General features: G+C 29.5%; 2 protein-coding genes and 1 long non-coding RNA gene across 11 annotated transcripts; 1 reads left to right on the top strand and 2 right to left on the bottom strand.

Moving 5' to 3' along the window:
- Positions 1-774: 774 nt before the first annotated feature.
- On the bottom strand, positions 775-14809 carry LOC124952455 (sialin). Of its 9 annotated transcripts, none has more exons than XM_047502346.1 (13): positions 14558-14809; positions 14025-14310; positions 8041-8127; positions 7657-7715; positions 6756-6976; positions 5973-6209; positions 5818-5902; positions 4372-4595; positions 4152-4301; positions 3937-4069; positions 3702-3857; positions 3550-3635; positions 775-3449 (listed from the first exon to the last, which is right to left on the bottom strand). In XM_047502346.1, the coding sequence occupies exons 3-13, from the start codon at positions 8055-8057 to the stop codon at positions 3225-3227; spliced, it is 1593 nt and encodes a 530-aa protein (XP_047358302.1). In that variant the 5' UTR covers positions 8058-8127; positions 14025-14310; positions 14558-14809; the 3' UTR covers positions 775-3224. The 9 variants fall into 9 exon arrangements, with proteins under 9 accessions (XP_047358302.1, XP_047358304.1, XP_047358303.1 ...); XM_047502348.1 differs by having other exon boundaries at positions 14398-14809; XM_047502347.1 differs by having other exon boundaries at positions 14029-14809.
- Positions 13189-20541, top strand: LOC124952453. The gene is made up of 14 exons (XM_047502342.1): positions 13189-15714; positions 15875-16016; positions 16096-16201; positions 16367-16503; positions 16592-16732; positions 18267-18343; positions 18411-18537; positions 18721-18888; positions 18955-19157; positions 19223-19376; positions 19476-19621; positions 19692-19890; positions 20002-20195; positions 20294-20541. The coding sequence occupies exons 1-14, from the start codon at positions 15641-15643 to the stop codon at positions 20385-20387; spliced, it is 1962 nt and encodes a 653-aa protein (XP_047358298.1). The 5' UTR covers positions 13189-15640; the 3' UTR covers positions 20388-20541.
- On the bottom strand, positions 18732-21020 carry LOC124952457. The gene is made up of 3 exons (XR_007101904.1): positions 19986-21020; positions 19678-19905; positions 18732-19485 (listed from the first exon to the last, which is right to left on the bottom strand). It is a non-coding gene; the product is annotated as an uncharacterized LOC124952457 (long non-coding RNA).
- Between the last annotated feature and the right edge of the window lie 774 nt (positions 21021-21794).

Raw genomic sequence — 21794 nt, forward strand, 5'->3', positions numbered from 1 at the left:
CGAGCATAGTGCGAAGTTCAAACGTGGAAATCGATTTCCAATCGGCCTTGGAACAAGAGAAAATTCACATTTTACACGAACGCGTTTCCTTCCATACATCGCCTTCTATACTTCGTTTTTAATATTTCTAAAACTGGATAGAAATTTATCTAATCGATCGATACTAATCGATAAATGCTAATCAATTTTTGACGTAAATCGATGACATTCGAAAAGTTGAAAGAATTTAATTGTAATTAATATACGTTCGAATTAAATTAGAAAATTTATCACATATCTTCGATCGGGTATTTTTAATCAGAACAAAATTTTGTTTTTACCTTTCTCGAATAATCTTTTCAAGATTCGAAATATGTTCATAATATTTTTATGACGAAATTTCATCTTATCGATTTCCTTTTATCGTACCTTGTCAGGTCGTTCCCATCTTCCTTATCTTTTCATCTTCTCAAACGATCTTGTCTAAACTTTTCCATTGAAAATTTACAGAACACGGATAAGAAGAACATTTTCTTCAGCATTAACGTTCATTTACAAAGTTGTTTGTTGTAGAAACTACTTTCTTATCAAGAGGTTATTAGTATCGTTTATCTTTGCATTTTTCAACCCTTTCGTCTCGACAATCTCTTTCAAGCGTTAAATTCTTGCAATCGAAATTGTAAAAATATTGGAATTGAAATTGTAAAGCCTACAAATATATTCTTGTTAAATATTCTAAAAAAATATATATATACATATACTAATATGTATGCGTGTATGTATATATACGCAATGTTTAATAAAATTATATATATATACATTTATTTCTTATTAAGTTTTACACACATTTTTCATTTAAGTAGGATCATACCATTTCCTTTGGCGATTAGCCCGTTGAATGTCTTTTAGAAATTCGACATTCGATTCGATAGAATTTCTTTATTCACGATGATCGTCGATCGCTTGTATGTCGCGAATAGTAAATTATAATTATTGTTGTAAACCATAAAAAACGTGACGATCCAAGTTTGTCTAATACACACAATGTGAAAATGATTCTACAAATACGTTTTTTTTAGAATATAATTCTTAAGTTTGAAATTACGATCATGGCTGTACATGGCACATGAAGGTTTTCAGACATTATCCATACATATGGAAGTCTTTTACTACGCTACATCTCAATTTATTATACTTTTTTCCTTTCGACAACATTATTTTTATCTTAAATTTTGACTCGATCGTTTAAAGAAAACTTTTTTAACATTATATATGTTTAAAGAATTAATCGCAATAACTTGAAATATATATAGAATTTGAAATACATATAGAATTGAATATAATTTTAAGTTTTCTAAATACAGAGTAATAGTGTCATTCAATTATTTCCCAATGTCTTCCACATGTTTAATGACCATTCTGTACGCGAAATATCATCATTATCATATCAGTAATGATGCGAATAGAATGAAGATAACAATATCATTGTAAAAACTTTGTAACAAAGAATCAAATAAAAGGTTAATAAATTATAAAATATATTGCATCGATGATCGATAAATATATACGAACAATTACTCAATAATATAATTCTAATTGAGAAAGAAAAGAAAAGTACAAAAATATCAAAATTATAATATTCTTAAAAGAACACATAAACAATTTGTGATAACTTGTTAAAACGGAATCGTTTACAACTTACGTTATAAATATGTAAATACAGCAATTATAGAGAGAACGATCTTATTATTTCTTTCTTATTCATTTTAAAAGAATGAAAAGTTTAATTAGTGCATTGAAATTTCTTGAAAATTCGTGGGGGTTTTACCTAAAGATCCAAGAAATTCTCTTATCCCACTAGTTTAACAAATGGATTCGGTCGTGACAAACTCCGACTAGACACTTTTTAAATCAAATATCATAAAGAGGTATACATAGTACTTATATTCTTTGAAAATGTGACGAGGAGTTTACTATGTTAATAAATTAAATGTACCTACAAGAAGGCACTGATTAGTACAGAATATAGTTTCTGTCATTTATGTATATATTCTATTTTGCATTATCTATTCTGTTCGTGTAATCCTACTTTTTGTATCTGAAAATGTTATCAAATTCAGGATATATTTTTTCTTTTTTACAAAGAACTATCAAATATTATACTTGTCTTTACAATTGAATGAAAACGAATAAAATTAAACTTTTACTTTCCATCGTTCCTTTTTTCTGATTACTGTTCTCTCCCGTCCATTTCTTCCTACTAATCGCCATCTAATATAATAATTATCTGATACTATTTTAAAAAAAGATTTTTAAGTGTAAATAATTCAGCACGCGTGATATCTTTACGAGATCCATTTGTACATGATATACTAAATTGTAATATAAGTAATATTTTTATTAAAATAAAAAAAAAATAAAATAAGATTCGATCACAGAGAATGTATAAAAGTAAATTATAACGCAAGATGATAAAATTATTTTTAAAAATATTAAAAATCGCTAATTATTTCACTGAGACTTTTGTGCTTCTTTGTCTTCCCCCTAAAAATCAAATTTAACTAATATTTTAAACCTTTTTTTTGGTTTCCTGAGATAAAACTACCTCATAAAAATATTCTCTTAGCATTATAATATACAATACCCTGATTTCTATGTAAGTAACCTTTGTTGTAGCATTAATTATAATTCTTATTTACAGACATATGACGATGACATCGAAAATAAGTACTTTCACGTGGAATAACCAATCGAAGAGAGCTTTTCTGCTCAACAACGATTTCGTCTATATAAATATCGATTATATTAGAATTGAAAGGTACTCTGATGTCTGATAATGTGAGGAAAGAAGAAAATTAATGTTTCAAAATCTTCTTAGAACTAGTGCAGAAATGTCATATTAACTTATTAAATTCAAACTTTGTTCCCTATTATATCATATTTAAAAACTATAAATAAAATGTTCTGGTAGTAAAACATATTGTAAAATAAAAATACCAAGATATATCCTAAGAATCTCATATCGGTCATAATTGTCTGCAATGAATGATTTCATACCAAAATTATGTACCGAAGAGATCTACTTATTTTTAAACGAGACGTTAAACAACAAAGAAAAACAGTGCAGAAGATAAGGCGATCGTCTCTTTAATAACTTCGTTCTTTTCTTTTGTTAATGTATATACGTGTGTATATATATACATATTATTTACATATGTATATGTATATATATATATACACACGCATTATGCTTCCTCAGTTATATTGTCTCGATTCGAAACTATCTTTCCGTTTTTACTAGGTGAGTCGTTAAGAGGTTGAGAATCCTCTTGAACAGATTGTGGATACTTTTGATCAGGATAATTCCATGGCTGAATTTCAGCAGTACCAAAGATTTGATACACTATATATGTGCTACAAGCTACACACGTAGTCACCCCGAATACTCTTCTCCAAGCGTCCAAAGCTTGCTGTTAAATAAATTATTCATTAGAAGAATTATCATAGAATCACAGCAAATGTTAAAGAAATGTTAACTAAATATTAAGCAAATGAATAAAAAATGCTTACGCTTTCTTGAGTGAGCAGACCAGCTGCTATAGGTGACAGAAAACTAGCTGTCATGTGAATAGTTTGTGCGAATGCTAATACAGGGCCTACAATAAACAAAAGATTAAAAAGATCAAATCTAATTTTTAAACGTATAAACAATTAAAACTTACCGGCGAAATTTGGCGCGATATCAACGATATTAGCCATTGCACCAGCGTAGGCGGCAGTTATTAGTGTAACAGCTATGAACCAAACAATTGCCACAAGAATTATATTACATCCCAGATATCCGATAAGAAGCACGAGAATTCCAGGAATCACTTGAGCTATAGAGATCAATGAGATATTTAAAAAGAAAAACAATATCATTACTTACAATTATCTACGTAAATGACAATAACTTACATAATGCCGTGAAAACTTTCCGAACATTCGTTAGAGACAAGATCTGTCGATTGACCAAAACATCGGCGACATAACAGAATACTACGGAACTCAGATAACTACAGATAAATGGCAACCCTGACAAAACGCCATTCTAAAAAAGAAAACATCCTTTCGTGATATGAATTCAAATCCTAAGCAAATTATATAAACTATTAAAGTTTTCAAAAACATACGGCCTGAATACTAAATCCAAGGACAGTTTTTATATACATCGGACCAGGAATAATAAAAACATAATGAACCCATATTCTTCCAAAGGTCGTAATACCAATCGCCCAAGCTGGCCATGACATAAGAATCGATTTCCATGGTACGGGCATTCCCTTTAAAAGAGATCAAGATATTTGTAAAATCTTACGTTTTCATCTATATGAGACAAATATCGAAATTTACCTCGTTCGTTCCTAATACTTGATTGCCAATGCTTCCACGTATGTAACGCAGTTCCTGCTGAGAGATCCTTGGATGTGCGGCTGGTGTGTCGAAGGCAAAGAAGTACCAGAAAAGACACCAAGTTATTCCGATGGTACCGGTCGTGTAGAAAACCACTTGCCATCCAAAGTGAGCGATGATGAATCCGCACAACGGATAGGTCAACCCGATCCCAAAGCTGAACCCTGAATATAGATAATCTAGATGTTAGGTGTGGCTCACCCCACGACCAGGAAGGAAGCTGAAACATGAGGCTTGTTGAATGACCTCGGCCGGGGCTAGTTTCACGATTCACACGTGCCGCCGATGATCTCTCCTTGATGTTGGTGAGCATGAATCAACCCTGTAAAGCGATTTAACTAGAGACTTAATACGAAGGGACGAGGGAGTGATGAATGATGAGGCTGTACAGTGGGACAATGAAACTTCTATACCTGAAAACAGTTCGAGCATATAATAGCTCTCCCCGCTAAATGAATAAACACTCGTCTTACACAGAGACCGAAGTCACACAACAAATTAATCGAACGTATATATTTATGTTTAATACTTGTCAATGTTGTTGTATAAGCATTTAATTAGTACATAAAGAGAAAATTTCTAAAGGAATTTGATAAAAAAAAATCATTCTATATATGAGATATCGTACGTAACTACAATAGATTGATCTATTTTATGACTAAAGTACAATCTCTGTAAAAATCGAATAGTCTAAATGTTAAAAGAAGAAGTAATCTATATTCTCTAAATATCTATTCGGTCTGTGGTCTGTCTCTGAGAAAGTTTGAGTGAGAAGGATGATTAGAAATACGTGTCGAACGAATGCAGATTTTAGAAAGACAGAACTGACATGTAAGAGAATGAACGAATAACATTATACAACGTGTGCACGTAGAGTCCGGCTGATTCTACCAGCTGGAAGTATACTCGGCCTTTCTCATGCTGTTGAGTGGTCGCTGTTGAGTATACCCCTCGGTCCGGCGAATGCAACCATCGTGTGGAGCTAAACCAATTAAAAAGATCAATATCAACGATCGTGACTATAGTCACAGAATTATCGTATCTATCTATAACAACAAGACAGCATATGCACATAATATATGTTATAAATTTCTTGATCCGGACTTGAATTTTGACAGTAACTATAGCTTGATGTTGCGAATAGTTTCTCATTCGAACTTCCGTATATTCCACTCTGAAAGAAGTGTACATTAGTATATCACGGTATTATAATCATCAACAGAGATCAATAAGCAACGTGCTATTTTTTTCCGCACGTTATATATGATTTGGGAAACATGATAAATCATAATAGTATTATATAGTAATATGGTTCGATACGTATCGAAGTTTCACTGTAACACACAAAAGAACTTGTATTAGCGTGTCGGCCATCTAAACACTTACCTTGAAAGGAAGACATGAAACGAGATCTTTCTACCGGTGGAATCCAATGTCCAACAATGGCATACATAGCCGGCCAAGTTAATCCCTAAACAAATTATTTGATGTTTTCATAAACATATGAAATATTGAAAATTAATTAAAACGATTCGACATACACTAGCGATTCCTTGTATACTTCGGAGAGCTATCATAGCACCGTAATGAATTTCAGCAGCGCTGGGCATAAGTAAACTGCAAACTGCAGTTAAAAGTTGGGACCCACCAAAGACGGTCTTCGTACCAAAATATTGAGTTAAAACGCCACCCACAATTTGTGATAATATGTAACACCAATAGAAGGAGCCAAGAATGGCAGACTGAATAGCTGGACTCCAATCGAACTCACCCTCTTCCTACAGATAAGAAAAGGTGTACGATCGATAAAACTATTCCTCTTCTCTCAACAAAAAGTTATGATTATATAAAAAAATTTTTCAATAAGAAAATAAATAATTGGAGTGGCACAAACATCTATTAAAAAAGACGTAAACCCTTATCAACATAAACACAATCTCCTTCGTGCATAAATATTTTTAAATACGAAGCAGAAGTAAATAACAAAAAACATGACCTATCCTATAATGTATTAAACATAATTTTTCAATGAAATATAAACGTAGACGAAAGACAAAATACATTATGTGTAATATATTATATTCTTATAAATATGCAATACTAAATTATTATAGCTTATGTAAGTAAAATAAAACAAAACAAATTAAGAAGCAACAACTTATCGCATAATATCACGTTATAAATCGAAATAATTTGTAGACAAAATACAGTCGAATTAAATATTACGATAGGAAGGAATCATTTCTATGTAGATTTCAAAGAAAAGTTCGACAGAATTTGTTATACTAAAAATAATAATTGAAAAAATATTATTTATTATATACCTCCGGTCTAATAGAGTTATTATTATTGTTATTATTCTCCACGTGCGACATGTTCGCCGATTTGTAACAATAATGAGACGTCTCGGTGGCCGTGGCATTTGACATTATAGTTGGTTTTGCCATGGCCACCATCGCAAGATTGATATCAGTTCTCATCATAAAGGAAACGAGAAACCCAGAGAAAGAGAGCATATAGAGGACAACTCTTGCTGGCACCATGTCTGAAAAATGAGTACAAATGTAACACGTTATCGGATTGTTAACATTTGTTATTGAAACGATTACGATTGATGATTGAACAATACTTATGTGTTATTCAATTGAGTGCAAACGAGACATCGATCAATCAAGAAAATGACAATAAGTCCGTTCTTTATGAGATATATAAACTAATTTTCCAATGAACACTTTCCTACATCTTTGACAATGTGTATAAGTAAAATGAAATGACTTTGCCATCGAACTATTTATCTTTTGACTAACGATCCAATAATATTTCCGCGTAAAATTGAAATAAAATATTCCTACTATCAAGACAAACTTTCTCATATGTCGCCTAAGCGATGATGGTGTCTCTTTATGTCGATGATATCGTAACACGTACAAATCGATATCGACTATTTACACCATCTCATCACATGCATACACTATCCGACGAATAAAAATATTCTTTTGTACAAATTATCAATCATTTGAATAAGAAGAATAATACTAGTAACAATAAGAAAAAATAGTTTGCGTGAAATTACGATTTAATTATGCATACTCTTTGTATTAGAAACAAAAAATAATTATAATAATAGTAATAATAAAGATAATAATAATAATAATAATTACTTGTGGTATGTGAAAAAAAAAGAATAAAACAAGAAAAAGAACAAGATCATAATTATTATCTTACCTCCCAATCTCCGCAGACTATAGGGCGATCGTGTTTTATACATGCCGGGATCCTCGTATCTGCGAAACGAATTCACAAATTCGTATTTTTAAATATATATATATATATATATTCATAAAAATTTAAGTATTCGTATAACATTATATGTATTATCACACTCCTACTGTACACACACATATTCATAAAAATTTAAATATTCGTATAATATTATATGTATTATCACACGCCTACTGTACACACATACACGGGAGAGGGGGGGGCGATACGACTTAACTATTCATAGTGAGAATATGAAAATACATTTCTATTGCACGAATACTTAAATTGTTTCTTCCCCTCGCTCTACATCGAACTTTGTATAAAATTACGATTATGTATATTTACCTCAATGAGTCTTCCATTTTTGTGAAGGAGTAAGTACAAATGAAATTTATCTCTTCTTAGTTGAAAAAATGAGGATCTTCTCGGATTCTAAAAAAAACAAAGAAAGAAAAGAAAATTATATAAACAAATAAAATAATTATTTCCCAACGTCTTATCTTTTTCAGATAATTCAGTAATTACTATGAGAAATAAAGAAATCATAAATGATTATTTATTTCCGTTATTTAAACAAATCTAAAACAAACTATATCATAGAATATCAAAAAATTAAAAAGAAACGTTCAGCTGTGTTTTTACCAAGCTACTGGCGTAACTTGATCCAGACATAACGATCTATACACATATATGCAATTACGAATCATAGATAAATGCAGAATCCGTTCCTCTTTATATAACTTCCGCCACAATGTTTGAATGTCAACCAATATCGTACGCGTTAATCATAAAAGTTTCATTATAAATCATATTTTTTTCATTATAAATAATTAAATATTCTTGCAGGCGGTTTAAAAAGAAGAAAAAAAATACTTGACTCTTTATATATATAAACAAATAATAAATATTTATTGTTTTGTTTCATTTGCTAAACGTTAAAAACCGTTTTTATCAGTTGTTATCACTTATCGCATAAATCATAAAATATTTTTTGCTATTAAATGCGATTAAATGTTTTACACGTTATAACATGAATTATTTGAATATATTATTGATTAAATTATTTTTTTGTTCATCGAATATTATCGATTGATAGATAGATATACTTCGATTTCTCTTTTGAAAAATTTATATTAAAATATAAAGAAAAGCAAGAACGATTAATTTATAAAAAACATACGATGCCAACAATGCATTTTATTAATGTCATTGTTATTCACTGACTTTAAAATCAATAAGACGACGTGTATATCCCAGAATTTCATATCGACCTAACGACTCAAGAATTCCAACGAGCTATTCATATCCACGATCCTTAAGTTCCTCAAAGGAAAAGAACGTGGACCTATTCGCGTATCTGATGTTATTTCACTTTAGAAAATAAATAAATAAACAAGTAAAAAAAAAAAATTAAAATTAAAATAAACATTAAAATAAACATGAAAATAAAATAAAGTAATAGTTCAAGGACAAGAAAAATCCTTCAAAATGATTTACTATTAATTAAATAGTAAATATTTTTTTTTTCGTAATTTTCTGTAAAATCAGCATAGTCATGGTTGTACTTTACAAGCGTATTTATGTAAATGCTATCGTTAACACCTGTTGCTTTTCTTATGTAACATCAGAAGGTCGATACACCAATATAAAAATTTATTGAAATCAACATGATATTTATGATAATACTAAAAAATTATATATATAAGTATATCTTTAAATCAAAATATTTAATATTCGATATAAATGAGAAATATATTAACATTCTCTCATTAAATATTACATATTACAAAATAGATACATATTAAATGTTAATTATATGTGCCATCTTTCACGGTTACTTTTAATCAATTATTCCTTAAAAATACATAAAAAGAAAAAATAAATCAACACAAAATAATCACGATGAACGTCACGAATTTTCTTGAGCCACCTGTCAACAATCTGAGCCACGTGTTCCAACTGGATCACGAGCTGTTTTTCTTGACAAAATCTATGACATGTTATACACTCGATCAAGCAAAAGATTCGATGCACTCTCGTCGAGTGAACTGAAAGTCGATCGAACACCGGCGAGACGCCTTCTTCTGCCTTTCCCACCCCCACTGCTGCCACCTTCTTACAAGTTGCCGACCGTCTTATAAAAAAGTATAATGAAGGAGAGGGAAAGAGGAAAAGAGAGAAAGAGAGAGAGGAGAGGAAAGATACAAAAATATAATGACCATGGTCAAATTTGTTTAAATTTTCCCGTATTTCATAACATGCTTTGTTCATCTATATATTTTCCATTCATTTAACCTTTCAACGTATGTGATGATTACAAAATTACAACAAAATAATTTCTACGTAATTTAACATATAAATATGCGACAATGTAATTTTGTATTAAATTTCTTCGAAAAAAATTAAGATAATATTTCCTTGAATATATTCAATAGGTAATATAAAAGATTTTTTCTTAAAAATTTCTATTAAATTTTTCTATTAAAAATAAAAAAAAAAGAAAATTCTATATACATTAAAGGTTTAATAAGAACGATACTACCTATTAGAAATGAACGTTCTATAAAAACAATTTCGTATAATTATATTTAAGCGAGAAAAGATGGAAACGAATTAATTTGCTCGATGACTCCTAAAATCCAATCGAATTTTATTCTTTGAAAAAGAAAAGGTACTTATCGTCTAAACTAAGACTCGTATCAAAATTATTTAAACTAATAAATTACATAAAACCTTTCATGAATATGTCGAGCATTACAATAATACGACAATTTAAATTGCAAAATAAGCAAAATTTTTCTTACTTTTTTAATCCAAATCAAACTACTAACATACTTCAAATTTCTTGTCTTACAAAGAAATATCAAAGAATCGCTTGTGTTTCCTAAGTTCTGTCCTTCGCATTATTGTATGAATGGAATCAAATAATTCTTGCTTGAAAAAATTGAAAAAACAAACGAAAAAAAAAGAAGTTTACCCATATAGAATAGAATTACGTATATAGAAAAAAAATGAAAAGTAAGTTAATTAAAATAATAGGCAACCTTTAATATAAAAAAAGAGAGAAAAACAGAAGTAAAATAATTAATTCAACTAGAAAAATTTATGAATGATTTAGATTCCACAGATTACGATCGATCTTTTTCAATATTTTTCTGAACGAAGGTTAGAGCTACGATACATAAATCATTTGTTACATTATTACTTACCGTTAGGAATTAATAAAAAATACATACTTTAATAATAAATTATTATCGAGAAGAATTCACTTATCGTAAATAATTGTGCATTTATCATAATAAAGTTAACGTTTCTTTTCCTAATTATCTATTTATACAGATAATTTAATTAGTTTTGAAAAGTAAACTTTATTTTCTAAGAAATGTTACCTATGTTGCATTTTTTTTCTTGCAGAATGCAACGTACACTCCAATAAAAATGCATCCGTTGCAATGATCAGAACTCGTAAGCGAAAAATAGTACTTATTATTCATTTTCACCGTATAGTCTTACGAAAATTTCAGCAAGCTATCAGTATTAATTTAATCTTGAATTATGTATATATAAAATTATATATATAATAACAATATAAATAATAATATTATATATAATATATAATATATATATGTATGTATATTTATGACTATGTTTTATAGATATCAAATTTATTTCTTATCTAATTCAAAATGTAATTATTTATTAATAGATATAAATAAATATTTATTATTAATTCGAACTATGAACGTATAAAAACATGATTATGTGTTGATTATACATCAATTTAATATTGGCATACTAAATTTTTATAAATTAACATCTTTTTACAATTTTAATGTAAAAATAATTCAGAAATCTTAGAAATCATTATTTTATGTAAACTTAGTATAAATCGGATTATACATTTTTAATATAATATATAGGTATGAATATGTATGCAAAAATAATTTATAGATTAATTTTCAAGACAAATTGTGTTTTTAACTAAACATTCGCAAAAAAGAACTAATTTTTTTAATTTAATTATACTTAATGAAACACACATTCATTAAATCTAGTCTATTGATTGATATTAAAAGTATAATTAAACCAGTTAAATAAGTAAACAAAGTTGATTATACAATCGTATTGACATAAATAACTTCATAAAAAATATCCGAAGATTTTTATGGTTCTAAACACCCATAAAAGGATGCAGATATAATTGCGAAAAAAAAGATAATAGTAAACTTCTTGGAATGATTGGTAATAATTCCTAAGATTGTGTAAGGAAAATACGTGACACCTAATAATTATGTACTACGTAGTCGATTGAGAAAAGCATTCGTTCACACACTTATAGAATATCAAATTATCAAAGAAAAGTTTTCGTCGACTATTCCCACAACAAAGCTTTGTTTTCTTTCCTTTCTATCATGAAAATTGCAAATCAAACATAGGATGATCAGCCAAAATAACGATACGTCGTCTCTAAGGTGTTATGAACAAAACCACGGATACGAAATAAATATTTATTTATTTATTTGTTAATATGAATACTTCATTGAAATTCATCGACAAAAAAAGAAACTAATATAACTTCGGAAGGAGACGGAAGAGGAAAAAAGAAAGAAAAAAATAAAAGAAAAAAAAAGAAGAAAAATGATCGAGGAAAAATTTGAAATAATTACATTGAAAATAATTCCAGCTCGTTAGCAATATAAACTTGGTTACAGATTAGAACATTAAAGGATAAGAAAAAATAAAGAAAAGAACATCATAAAATTTTTATTCGATATATACCTACGATCATCAATGATACACTATGATCATTAATGACGGACGATGACCGTGCGCATTTTCTTACGCGTTTCAATAATTCTTTTTCAGGAAACACATAAATTCTCACAAAGAAAAAACCTTTAACCGTCGACTTTAATTATTCCGTAGTTAAACTTATAAAGATCGTAATCAAAATGATCATGCGACTTGACCAATGGAATCGTACACTGTGAGTCAGCACGAAACTGGACATGTGATTGGAAGAGATGTCATATATATATATATATATATATATATATATATATATATATATATATATATATATATGTATATATAAATATATGTGTAGAGATAGAGATCCCTTAGGATAAATGTACATAACCTCTTTTCTATGATCACGTGAACGAAGCAATGCAACTTAAAACTGTATTATATGAATAATGTCGTTAAGCTTTACATAACGATACGATAATATGATGAAAAAGAAAAAAAAATGATTTTATGCTACTTTTGTTTTCAAAGAACGAATAAAGGCTCTAAGTAAATATTTCTACTCGCCATTATGAAGGAACGCGAAAGGGTTAAATGTAAATACAATCACCACGATTGGTTAGTCATTGATTTAAAGGAAGGTCAATATTTTGCAACAAAAGTTCGTCCAACTGTGGTGAAGTTAAGACCGAACGTTCAACATATAGTAAAAATCATTCAGAATAAAAACAGCCAAAGAAAAAAACGACTCATTGCGTCATCATAAAATATCTTAAGCTGTCATTGTCGAAAGAGAGGGAGATATAAAAAAAGAGAGAGAGAGAGAGAGAGAGAGAGAGAGAAAGAGAGAGAGAGAAAGAGAGAGAGAGAGAGAGAGAGAGAGAGAGAGAAAAAGATAGAAACTGCTCCGATTCGCTTAAAGATTCGCGACACGATAAGTGAACAATTAAAGATGGACGACTATAAAGGGCGAGTGCCAACGATGCGACCTTTTCAATTCTAATCTCTACTTTCTATGCTGATTGAAACGTCTATTTATTCTACATTGTCTACATGTACACATTTATGAAAATGTTTCACTAAAAGAGACAACGATGAAATGTATTAACAAGCAAACACGTATGTACTCGAAAAAATGAAGTATAATCCATTGAGTGAGAAAGAGAAAGAGAAAGAGAAAGAGAGAGAGAAAATGTGTTATCTAAATACATATTAAAAATAAAATTATATCTTACGATACTAAGAGGGAGCGGTACACAAAAAAGAATAGCTTCTTCCGTTAATGTCGTCATCGACAGTACTAACTATTCACAGGAAACATTATATATCACATACATATATACATACGTATATACATACATACATATGCAAATTGTATACCTAATTGAACATTCACTAAGCTTTGCGAAATAAACGTTGCTCGTTTCCATAGACACGAGTATATATATGTATATAAGTAGTAACCGTTCAGTAAATAGAATAGCTCAGGCACTGTGGGTGTATATCCCAGAATAAAGAAAATGTTAATAAAGAAAACTTTGAAGAAAGAACATAATAATATCAAAAGAAATGAAACTTACTCACTTTCGAAGAGTTCCAGCGTTGGACCGAGAGCTCTGACAATATGTTCGACCTCTTCCGCGACGACATTTTCGTCCGTTTCGTCCGTTCACGATTGGTATTTGCGTGGCGAGAAGAGAGCGGAGGGGGCACACGTGTGTACGCTCGCTCGCACGCGGGACACGACTCCTGTGCCGGTTCCCCCACTACTCCGCGCGCCCTTCTCACCTTCGATCGTGAGTGAGACTGCGTGATGGCGCTACGATCGCACCTCAGGATCGTATAGCGACGAGGCAAGGCCTCGAACTAAACAAATTTTTATATTCTTAATTTCTAATTTCCTTAACACGATTTCAAGGTCACAGCTGTCCAATTGTGATATTAAATACGCACTTCAATGCTTTTTGATTGATCTAATCTCGCATACACGTGGCACGTTTGCACAAAAGAAAGGTTTTTTAAGATAACATGCGCTGAATCGATTAAAAGCAGAGAAAGGCGTAAACATAAATGCTTGGTCGAATTATATTGATTTTATGTTTATGCGAAATACCATAAATAATAATCTATCATGTGATTACGTATCCGCCCGAATATTCTTTTTCACTTGATTTCTTCCTTATCCACTCTTGACTATGCTATCTTTCACTACTTTATTTCTTATGTTTGAGCAAACACGATTGTTTCTCTTTCAACAAGAATGATACGATAAGCACATACGAAAAAGCCAACATAAGAAACGTGTTTTTGATTAACGAAATACAATGCGGAGATTTCGCCGTAATCGATCGTAAGATACTGCGTCATCTCGTAATTTAAACAGGAACGTACCTAAGATTTGTTGTACCCTCTCGCTTACACATTTCAAAAAAATATAGAGCTATAGACCAATGATTCTCAACCTTATGCCCACATTGATATACAAGATTTTTATTAAATGGTTGAAAAACTCTAATAAAAGATACAGCAATGAATTAATTTTTTATTTATTAACCTAGAAATACACTCAGCTTTATTTATCTTGTAAAAGTAACCTCCCTTAGAGATCCTCATCAATTATTAATTTATTTTTAGCTCAATATCGATAATACATCGCCTGACACATAACCTTCCAATAAACTTTCTTGCGTATAGTCGTCATTTCTTGGAAAATAATTCTTGATGCGTGTTAATGAAATAAAAGAATTTCTTCATGTGTAACACCTATATAAATATTGTATGTTTCATATATCTCTACAGTTATACCATATATAGGTCAAAGTCAATCAGATATGTACGAATATGTATATATGTGTATATATGTGTTGTATATATATACTGTGTACTTTTATTTTACGTAATATAATCATATAAAGTATACATAAAAGATTCGAAATTCAATGTATTAGTTATATTTAAAATATAAGTAGAATGGAAGCCGCTATTTCTAATGTACTAATAAATAGTAAAACGATCATGATTCTATATACATACATATATATATCGATCGCAGATTGTTATTGAGTTTTATGGATCCATTTGACCCTCTTCATCTATACTATTTCAAATATTACTGCCGACAAACGTTATTTTTGGATAACCTTAAAAAATTTTGGATGTAAATGTTATCGAATTCATTAACAAGATCCTACGCAGAATGAATCAATCGGACCCAATAGGAAATTCAGAAAAGAAATATCAATTCGTTTCTTCGCGTAACAGCAAACACAAGTATTGTATTTTTATTTTTTAATTTTTTTCATATAAACTATATAGTAAATATCTTGATAAAAAAAAAGGAGAAAAAATGATTTTCCGAGTTGTATCCTTTGTTATAGAACATTTTCATTATAAGCAAAATACAATATCTATTAACATCTCATTTCTTTAGATTAAAAAAAGTATTATCTAACTCTTCTTACATATTGAGTGCTACTGACAATGAAAGATTAGATAATGAAAATATCAATAAATCGCAGAGACCAAAAATCGTTTCTAATCCTGGTACATCATCGGCAGATACGAATAAAACGGTTCAAATTATAATCTTATCTCAAGATAATATACATATATACTTCGATAATACAATTAAAAAATTTCAAACTTTTGTAGAATACAGGGACAAGTTTTAGCGGTAGAAGATTATGGGTGAATAACAGTAAAATTCTTGAAAGATCCTCGAATGTTCCCATACATGTAAATAACACTATTGAAGAAGGTACCATACGAATTATCATAAAATTAAAAAAAAAAGGAAATAAAAATAATAAAAAGAAAAAAATTAAAAAGATCTGTTCTTTCCTAACAAATTATATCTTTAAATAATTACGAATTAAATTAACAAAGAAATTAGAAAAAGATTTCAACGTTCGTTGATTTGTAGAAAGCGAATTCATAAGTATAGTGACGAAACAATTGTACCTGGCCGAGTCACAGATGCACAAGATGCAGAATCTTCTATCTAAGGCGGAGGAAAGATTGCATGACAAAGATCAGGAAATCGAAAGATTTAAACGGAAGGTTCTTTAGCCGTGCTTTAGCCGTCTTTGTAAGAATAAATACAGATCTTACGGTGGGATAATGTTCCACGTCACATAATTTGGCTCAGGTGAAGGACTTGGAGATCAAATGCAAAAATCAAGAAACCCTTACGAAGAAGGAACACCAACAACGAAATAATCAAATTGACAATTCGGAGTACCTTTACAAACGATGTCTTATACTCGAGCATAAAATCTTTGAGATGGAGGTTTGATCTAATTTACTTTTCTTTTTCTTTCTTTTTATAAATGGAATGGATAAAAGAACAATTATTTCAAATCGGATAACTTTTTTCTCATCATTTCTTTATCTTTCTTAATACTTTCTTTATACTTTCATAAAAGAAAGAATGATTTTGTTATAAAATCTATCGATAGAATATTTTGAAGATCATTTTCTTCTCTCAAGTATTCTATGTATAAAATAAATTATTTTAAATCAACTTTAACTCTCAGAATACTTGACTTGAATTAAAAATGTTATTCGATTTTAGATAACATGCAAATAAGTTCTTTACCTACTATAGCAATTGCGACACATTAGCTAATTTATATATCTAGTCTAATATACAGGGTGTTCCACGGAACTGAGCCGAGCTATATCTTTGAAGAGATTGGAGATCAAGAAAAATGTTATAGGACAAAATTAAATAGTATTAAATACATAATCCTATGAAGCTTTCATGCATTTTTGTGCATTGGTGCAGTTACAAGGTGCAATTACAATTTTTTTTTAATAGAAACTTTAATTTTGAATACATTAATTAATGCAGTTTTTGGCCTCTACAAAACATGTTAATAATATTATGTCTCAAAATTGTTATTTTAGATGTTATTTTAATTTCAAGCATACTGAATTATTTAAATGTTTCAATACGTTTAGAAGAACGCGTGAAAGAGAAGAGAGAGAGAGAACATTAGATACTGTCTCGAGTTGAGCCCTTAAGGGACCAAGAGAGATATAATCCTATGGGGCTATTATGATTTTACATCTCTTTTTCAATTTTCTTTTTTTTTTTCAAAAAATATTTTCTAAAAAAATTTTCTTTTTTCTTCTCAATAAAATCATCATAAACATCAAACTATAATAAGTCATACATAGTCATCGTATTTCTTTTTTTTTTATTTAAACGTGCAAATTATTATTAGAAAAATTTTATTAATCTCGTATAGACAAAAAAACCATGAGACGGATGACCAACAAAAACAAAAAATAAAAAAATAAAAAAGCCATTCATAAAATTACAAAGTCGCGTGAGAATCAATTCGAAGAGTAAAATAAAAAGAAAGAGAACAAAGTGCGTGATAGAGTACACTTAAATGTTTTGAAACATTGAAATAATTTAGCATGTTTGAAATTAAAATAATACATAAATTAACAATTTTAAGATATAATATTATTAACATGTTTTGTAGAGGCCAAAAACTGCATCAATTAATGTATTCAAAATTAATGTTTCTATTAAAAAAAAAATTGCAATTGCACCTTGCAACTGTACCGATGCACAAAAATGCGTGGAAGTTTCATAGAATTATGTAGCGTTTAATACTATTTAATTTTATCCTATGACATTCTTCTCGATCTCCAATCTTTTCAAAGATATAGCTTAATCTATTTCCGTGGGATATCCTGTATATGTGCATTTGTGTATGTGTATATATATATATATATATATATATATATATATATATATAAATATATACATATATGTATATTACAAAAAGATCGGGTTTACTACATAGAAATTCTTAGCCGATTACGGATTGATCTGGGTCGGAGATAATGGCACCTCAACATTAAATACAGAATACGCCATTAAGTAAGTCTATTAATAAATGAATCTTTTAAGACGCAAATAATCAGTTGAATTTATTAGTAACTGTCAGTTTCAGTAATTTTATTGAGTCTTGTTACGAACAACTTATCGCAAACATCGATCGGTTAAACATAGCCGCAGGAAAGGGAGAGGTCCACGTGCATCATAACGAAAAAGGTAGTGGAGCAAGTTTCAAGGTAAATGCATCGTTGTTTCGCCGTTCTAATTTTAATCCCAACTCTTTCTAATCTATATTATTTTTTTTAATCGATAATAGAAAAAAAAGAACTTTGTTTTTATTTCTAACCCTAAAGAAAAATTTATTGATCAAAATGAACGTAAAACTAGTTTTTTTCTTATTAAGTTTATTTTTTTTCAAGACACTGCCTTGTATATCCTTAAAATTTTTCAAGAATGGAATGATAGTACAAGATAGTCCTTTGCGTCTTTACAATGATCCAAAAACAACTTCCTTCATACGTGATATCCTCGATGGTTATTTCCCATCTGAATTACAAGAAGCCTATCCAAATGGAGTGCCTTTCAAAGTAAAAAATGATTACAACGAATATTCCGATTAGATTTCATCATAATTTTTATATCCCTTTATTCAGGTCGAAGATCATAGATCGGAAGTATACACAAACGATGTTAATGTTTTTCCTGGCCAGGGTCATCGATTAGGAAAGCAAACATCTAAAGACGGATCGATTCGTTTTCGTAATTCGAAAATTTTGTCAAATTCTTCTCGTCAATGCAGTCCAAGAATAAAAGAGAGTCCTTGCAACATTGAGTTTGCTTCATCTTTCGCTGCAAGGTTTTACTATTACGTTTATAAATAATAAGTTGTTGTAATGAATAATAATCAATGTTTGTTTATAGATCACTGAAATCAAAAAATTCTTCAGATTCACAATCTATCGATATTCTTTCCTTAAGATCTCAAATTTTAGCCTCACACAATAACGTCTGTTCGGATTCTCATCTTCAATCTCACATTAATGCTGAGTTAGTTTTGAGCAGTCGTAAAGAGAAAGTAAGAAACAATAATCAATTTCTAATCCTTTGTCTTAATTCTTGCCTTTTATCTTGTTCTATCCTAGCCTTGATTCTAATTCTTATACTTTTTCTACAGCGAGATCTTGCTACAAAGAATATCGAGTATGATCTATTGGTAAGAGAAAGGAATTCTAAACTCAGAAATGTTTCAAGATTTCCAAGTAGCGGACGAAGTTATCAACATTATTGTAACGATAGATTATCGTCAAAGTTATCACCAATGTAAAGACCTTCCTACATTGAATTACTCATTATTAATAAAAAAGAAAATAAGTTACATGATATTTTGTAGTCGTTTAGAGAAGATCAACGATCGATCGCGAGCTCGATCAAGATCGGCAAGTATATCAAATCGTCGATTTAGCAGATCGAATGTTTCTAAATCAAAATCATTATCCGAAGACGAAGGTAAAATTTCTGGTAAACCTTCGGTAGAATCACCGAGAAATCCTCGAATTTCTAAATCAGCAACACATGCTAGCAAACCAGCTGTAAGATAATAAATTCTAAAATTGTTTTATGAGTAATTAGATCGTATCATCTTAGATATTAGTATGAAATCGATGTTAATGAAACGTATCAGTACCAAATCGATGTTTCAGCCTCCTATCTTACATCAAATCAACGAGCCCAGTGGAAAGTCCGGAGAGCTTCGTTTGAAGGTGAGGTCATTGAATGGCGGCACTATTTATCTCGTTCACTTATCTGCAGACGATTTCATCGCTAAACTTTACGAACTATTGAATGAGGCTTTACCTGCAACTTGGCACAAAGGATACAAGATTCTCGTTAGTGGGTAAGATATATTTTCTATTAGGATGCCTTACATTCTTTTTTCAACTTTCGAATTAAATATCCTTTGAATGTTTTATTTTTTTTTACTTTTCTTAATAGATATTCGCCAAAACGATTAGAAGAATTAGGATCGTCCTTGAGAGAAAGTGGTATTACACGGGACAGCGTGCTTCATTTGGTAAAAGATGGATGAAAATCATTTAACTCACTTAATTAACATCCTTGATTAATACCATTGTATGACAAGTTAATATTATTTTTTAAGGAGAACAGGTAAAATATCTATTTCATTCGTCAAATTTGTTAATCGATTGACATTTTATATAAATGATTAAATAAAAGCATTAAAAAAGAGAAAAAAGAATGTACTGTTAAAATACACCAATTGTCGTTTATTCCGTATTATATCGAAATGAGAAAAGAAAATAAGCTCGATATTTTTAATCTCAACTATGTTACATCTAGTAATATTCTTCCTTAGATCGATAAAACAATTAATCAATTCTTCAAAGTATTTCTTTTGTAGTTTATATTCGAAATTAGCTTTAAATGTCGTTCTAAACGTCTTTATAAAATACCTAAACACGAATGTCTATCAAGTCAATAATCGTTCCAAGAGGCAACAAGTGAAAGGCATTCTGTTATGAAAATGAAGATTGTGCATCATCTCTAGTTTTATGATGGTTTGCTTCAACAATGAGTACCAATTTTAATGAACAAATTCTCATTTTAAAGATCATTTCAGTTAAAGCAAGGTTTTTTGATTTTTTTAAAAAGCATTATTTTCTTTGAAAAATTGTATGAAAAAATATTTCTTCGTCGATGATTTGCACTGGCCAAGAGAATAGAGTACTAATATTCGATCTAAACGATCAATATACTAGAACGAACAGCCATCTGGTGAGAGAAAACTTTGTCTCTGTTGATATTACAGAAATTAACTTGACCATTATGTTATCATGGACCGATAAAGTGGATTACTACCCAAAATATAAGATATCGCAATATATACAACATGAAGTTTAATTATTAAGAAATTTATTTGTATTTTCGTATACGATAAATAATTTACATAAAAATGGAGAATTATTTATCTCCGCATAATTATTTATTACCCTTATGGACTTCAGAATCAAGTGATCCAAAAGATGAAAGACGAATTTCTTTGAAAAATGTTAGTTTATAATTATATGTAAATAGAGAAAAAAATTGGATGATTTACAAATATTATTCATTATTTCAGATTTTACATAATCAACAAACAAGTAAATTCACTCGTCTCATGGCAACTTTTGTACCAAACGAGATCATCCTAGCCAAAGATCTAACTAATAAGATTATAGATCAATTTAATGTGATTTTACTATTTCTTGATATTACAGGTTAATTTTAGCATCCTCTAATTGTGTGTGTGTATAAAATTATCAAATTATGTATGTGTGTATGTGTATATGTATGTATATATGTATATATGTATATATATAAATATTATAAAAAATAATTCATATGCATACATTTTTCCTTTTCTCTATCAGATTTAACAAATCTTTACAATAGATATAGAAATGCCGAAAAAGGTGGAATGTATGCCTTTACCATT

The sequence above is a fragment of the Vespa velutina genome, chromosome 10 (genome assembly GCF_912470025.1).
Source record: "Vespa velutina chromosome 10, iVesVel2.1, whole genome shotgun sequence".
NCBI lineage: Eukaryota > Metazoa > Arthropoda > Insecta > Hymenoptera > Vespidae > Vespa > Vespa velutina.

What these genes read in the sequence shown, in the direction of transcription:
- LOC124952455 (XM_047502346.1), bottom strand. An exon ending in TTTCATGTCTTCCTTTCAAG is followed by an intron (nt 4,596 to 5,817) that starts GTAAGTGTTTAG and finishes ATCTATATTCAG; the next exon opens with GGTTCAGCTTTGGGATCGGG. An exon ending in GTCTGCTCACTCAAGAAAGC is followed by an intron (nt 3,450 to 3,549) that starts GTAAGCATTTTT and finishes TTTATTTAACAG; the next exon opens with CAAGCTTTGGACGCTTGGAG.
- LOC124952453 (XM_047502342.1), top strand. Translation starts at nt 15,641, where the DNA reads ATGAATCAATCGGACCCAATAGGAAATTCAGAAAAGAAATATCAATTC. An exon ending in GTAGTGGAGCAAGTTTCAAG is followed by an intron (nt 18,538 to 18,720) that starts GTAAATGCATCG and finishes TTTTTTTTCAAG; the next exon opens with ACACTGCCTTGTATATCCTT. An exon ending in CAAATGGAGTGCCTTTCAAA is followed by an intron (nt 18,889 to 18,954) that starts GTAAAAAATGAT and finishes CCCTTTATTCAG; the next exon opens with GTCGAAGATCATAGATCGGA.